Genomic DNA, 4,702 nt, shown 5'->3' with positions numbered 1-4,702 from the left:
TAGCACTGTCAGCATATTTGTGTTGCATTGATGTCACCTGAATGTAAAATAAGTTATGGGACCATAAAGACAAATGAAAAAATAAAACGAAAATTTAATCACTCAAATATTTATTGAAATCACACACAAATAAATAAAAGCTATGCATATTTCCTCTGGAAAACAGTTTGTTCATGTCTTTGGATTCCTGGAACTCAGGAATAAACATGAGAACTTATACAGAACCAAAACTATTTACATTTTTCCAAAAAAAGTCCAGGCGTTTTTGGCCTGATAATTACTGGTGCCAAGCCTCAAAACAGTTCCTATCAGCAATCACACAGAGGGCCACATCACAGGCTTTGCATTTCCAGGGGGTGGCCTGTTTGACCTGCCTTGTCTGCTTGCAGTTCACACATTGCCTTCTACCATAGGAGGCCTTCTTGCTGGTTTCAGTTTGGTCTGATGTTGGCACAGGTACATGGTCACTTTGTTGCTGGGTGGGGGGAACAGCAACTGTAACACCACAGAGTTGGGCTGTCAGCTCCTCCAGAAAAGCCCTGTGGGTCATGGGCTGTTGCTGCTTTTCTGCACAAACTTCCTTGTGAAGTAAGTAGCTGTTGGTCGCAGCAATGTCCAAAAAATGGTAAAACAATGTCCTGTACCATCTCATTGTTTTTTGGTGAACTGAGTAGTATTGGATGAGTTGATCAGAAAGATCAACACCTCCCATATTCTTGTTGTACTCAGTGACAGGGGTTGGGCATGGAATAGATTTGGTGTTCCAGCCTCCATCCTGAGTTCTTACCCTTCTCTGAACTGTGTTGCCAGAGAAGGCCGGGTGAATTGTGGAGCAGACAGAGACTTCCCGAGTGTCCATCCACTTTACAAAAACCAGAGGGCCGTCACGGATCCACCTGATGGTGCCCCTAGGATCCTTTTTGGTCATGGCATTTGTGGTTGTGCGGGGGCATCCTCGTCTGTTGTCCCTGTAGGTGCCACATGCTCCAAAGTTCATGCTGTAGAGATCCATGAATAGCTTTGGACTTGTGTAGAAGTTGTCTACATACACATTGTAGCCACTCCCTAGGGATGATTTTTTCATGAGGGACATAACCGAGTCGTATGCCAGTCCTACACCAGAAGCAAACACAGACTTCCCAGTGTATACAGCAAAGTCTAAAGTGTACCCAATGCTGCTGTCTGCCAGCACAAAAAGTTTGAAGCCCCACTTAGTTGGCTTCGCCTTCATATATTGCGTCATGCCAGTGTGAGCCTTTGTTGCCACCATCCTCTCGTCCACTGAAAGGTTCTGCCGTGGGTGATAAAATGCTCTGCACGCATGTTTGATGTCATCTAAAAGGGGCTTCAGACGAAACAGCCGGTCATAAGCTGGTGTCCCTCTCTTCCGGTCGTTGTGGACATCTTCATCAGGGTCGCTCATGTGGATGTTCCAGGAAATGACCTGATACCTGTCACGTGTCATCACTGAGTGGGGAAACTGTTGGCTGAAAATGGCATTTGTCCTCCAGTAGTCTCGGATATTTGTCAGTCTCACCAGTGCAAAAAAGAAAGTTAGTCCTAAATATTTGAAAAATTCTTCAACAGTGAAGTTTGTCCAGGAATATTTTTTGCCACTGGCAATGTTTTTTGCAGCATTTGTGTTTGTGTTCTTACACAAAGTGGTTGCAGCACTGTCACTGACAAAAAGTTTGAAAAGGTCCAATGGTGTGTATATGGATGTGGGGCTGAGCTGATGTCCTGGCTTTCTTGTTGGGACGAACCTTTTGGGCACTGGAGGGATGTCTGGCTGACTCTCACTGTTCCATGATGGAGTTGGGGCTGCTGGCTGTGGTGATCTAGATCTCGACCTAGTGGATTCAGGACTCTGTCGACCCCTCAAGCTGCCGGATCTGGATCTTGACCGCACTCTCCCTCGTGACTGCGCTCTCCCTCGTGACCGTGACTGCAGCCGTCCATGACCTATTCCTGGAAGCTGCTGGGGTGCTGCAGCAGAAGTGGAAGGCTGGGATGCTGCAGCAGAAGTGGAAGGCTGGGATGCTGCAGCAGAAGTGGAAGGCTGGGATGCTGCAGCAGAAGTGGAAGGCTGGGATGCTGCAGCAGAAGTGGAAGGCTGGGATGCTGCAGCAGAAGTGAAAGGGCCCTCCACAGCGGAAGAATGGGAGCTTTCCTGTCTGGCTTGGATGGGTGGGCTGGTGTCTTCTTCATTATCACGACTGTAAAATAAATAAATAAATAAATGAAGCAAAATATTAGATCATACATATCAGATCAATGAGTGTTTTTGTATTTTATTTCTCACATAAGATAATGGCTGAGATTGCTACTGTACCCTCAACCCACCACAGCTAAAAGGTGAGCAGTGTTGAAAGCCCTAACGTTACCCCCACTACAACATCCTTGAGACATTCTCTCCACAGCTAAAAGGTGTGACCTACAATATCCTTTGTGTGTATCTCTAGGTAAACTCACTAAACCTCAGACAAAAAAATGTCTGAGACAAAGTGTAACCCATACACAAAAGAAATACATTTGAAATATATTTTCAGAATATATTTTGGAATATATGCAAATATTTGAAATTGGCCCAATAAATATATTTCATACTTATATTTCATATATTTTTGTTATATTTCAGAATATATTTCAATGTATTTTTTTCTGTATGGGTCCCCAAAAGTGTCAAAAATATATGTGGCATATATTCCAAATACATTGAAATATATTCTGAAATATAACAAAAATATATGAAATATAAGTATGAAATATATTTATTGGGCCAATTTCACATATATTTCTTTTGTGTATGGGAATCCACAACTCTTACTACTCTGTAACCAACAGAAAAACAAAATACTACGTTTACAGAATTTATTTTTACATATTTAGAAAATGCTACTGTGCACATTTCTATTTTATCATATTACTTTTTTTATTTTTATACTTTTACAGTAAATAAATAAATGGCACTTACTCTTCAGCGGGGTCTAGACCATCCTGGTAATCTAGTTCCTCATCTGTCAAAAAGCTCTCTTCTCCTGAATATTCATCATCCTGCATGGCATCAAAAAAGGCCAGCGCTTGATTTGCGTCCATATATCTCCGACGATCCATTGTTCTCCGTGTTTCTCTGTGTATCCTCAAACTCTCTCCTCAAAACTACTCAAAATTGCCGCGCATCTCTCTCAGAGTTTACCTCAGAGTTTACCTCAGAGAGAGATGCGCGGCAGTTTTGAGTGGAGAGAGAGAGAGTCTCTCAAAACTGCCGCGCGTCTCTCTCTCTCCTCTCAAAACTGCCGCGCGTCTCTCTCTCTCCACAATAACAGAGACGGAACAGCCTGTCATTGGTCAAACCCTCACGCAAAGCATCATGGGATATCCAAAATGGCAGCTTGCATCGAGCTAGCAGCAAAAATGACGGAAAATGTATAAATTATGGACATCAAGTGGATAAATCTTGGATGTAAGCGTTTGGATTTATTGCTGAACAACTCCGAAAAGAGACACATGTTCTAGGCTGGATAGAAAACCTTCTGTAAAGGCTACAAAGACACCAAAGACACCCCCGTGATGGCTAGATTGTTAGCTTTCTGCTGGAAAAAACGGTAAGAAAATCAATAAAACTTTCATTAAATAATATAAATATTTATCGGAGGTGCCGTGCGACGTCGTGGACGATGCCGTCGGGCTCTGAGGGTTAAAGGAATAGTTCTCCTAAAAATTCAAATTGTCATAATTTACTCTCTCAAGTTGTTTTAAACTCGAATGAGTTTCTTTCTTCTGTTGAAAATAAAAGTTATTTGGAAGAATGTGGGTAACCAAACAGTTGATGTACCCCAGTGACTTAGTATATTTTTCTCCTATGAAAGTCAATGGGGACCAGCTACTGGACAGCCACATTCTTCAAAATATTAATATTAGAAAAATATTAGAAGGAAATTAATACAGGTTTGGAACAACATTTGAGTGCGTAAATGATGAGATTTTTTTTAATTTTTGGGTGAACTATCCCTTTAAGGACAAGCAGCTGCGTGTTTACTATTACTACTGTCTCTTTAAGAGCTGCGCGCGACGCGTCTAATATGCACGCATTTGACAAGCAGATTTACTCAATTTTCTCAAGTTTGCTTTCACTTTAGACATAACCGACTTTATGTAAACCTTGTGTGTATTTAACAGTATAAGCACAATAAGACTCGAAAGATAACTTACTCCAGTATTCAGGCGCTGGTAGACAGGCTTTTAGTGCATGTGAGCTTCACATGTACGCGCTGAGAAACGCACACGTTAGAACATGTTAAAATATAAAACGTTAAATATTAAATGTAAACTATAGCCCGTCAATTTTCATTTTACAATTATCTTCTCTTTCTGTGTGCGCGCGTCCGTGTTTGTGAGAGAGAGAGAGCTCGCGCAGCACTGATACAATGGTAGGCTACGTTTTAATCTAAGTAACGCTCGCGGGGCTGAAGTTAACTTAATGTTTTGAATGCTCAGAGCACGTTATAAAACGTATTCTTAAAATACACATTTCTGTTTTAATAAATGCTCATAGTAAATCATAGCATATTGCCTAAAACATAGGTACAAAAAAAATCAGTGATACATTTGCGACCCATTAAAAATTAGGGTCGCAATGGCATTTCAAAAGGTCGCATATGCGACCATTTTGGTCGCAGTGTAGTTCCCTGTGAGGGCTGTG

General features: G+C 41.6%; 1 protein-coding gene across 1 annotated transcript; it reads right to left on the bottom strand.

The window, feature by feature from the left end:
* Positions 1-277: 277 nt before the first annotated feature.
* On the bottom strand, positions 278-3,197 carry LOC307157328 (piggyBac transposable element-derived protein 4-like; the record flags this gene model as incomplete). The annotated part of the gene is made up of 2 exons (XM_079869202.1): positions 2,975-3,197; positions 278-2,216 (listed from the first exon to the last, which is right to left on the bottom strand). The coding sequence occupies exons 1-2, from the start codon at positions 3,112-3,114 to the stop codon at positions 278-280; spliced, it is 2,079 nt and encodes a 692-aa protein (XP_079725328.1). The 5' UTR covers positions 3,115-3,197.
* Positions 3,198-4,702: the final 1,505 nt, after the last annotated feature.

The sequence above is a fragment of the Squalius cephalus genome, assembly GCF_949319135.1.
Source record: "Squalius cephalus genome assembly, chromosome: 4".
Classification (NCBI taxonomy): Eukaryota; Metazoa; Chordata; class Actinopteri; order Cypriniformes; family Leuciscidae; genus Squalius; species Squalius cephalus.
The sequence above is the reverse complement of the archived record's forward strand: the minus strand, read 5'-3'. Positions and strand labels throughout refer to the sequence as shown.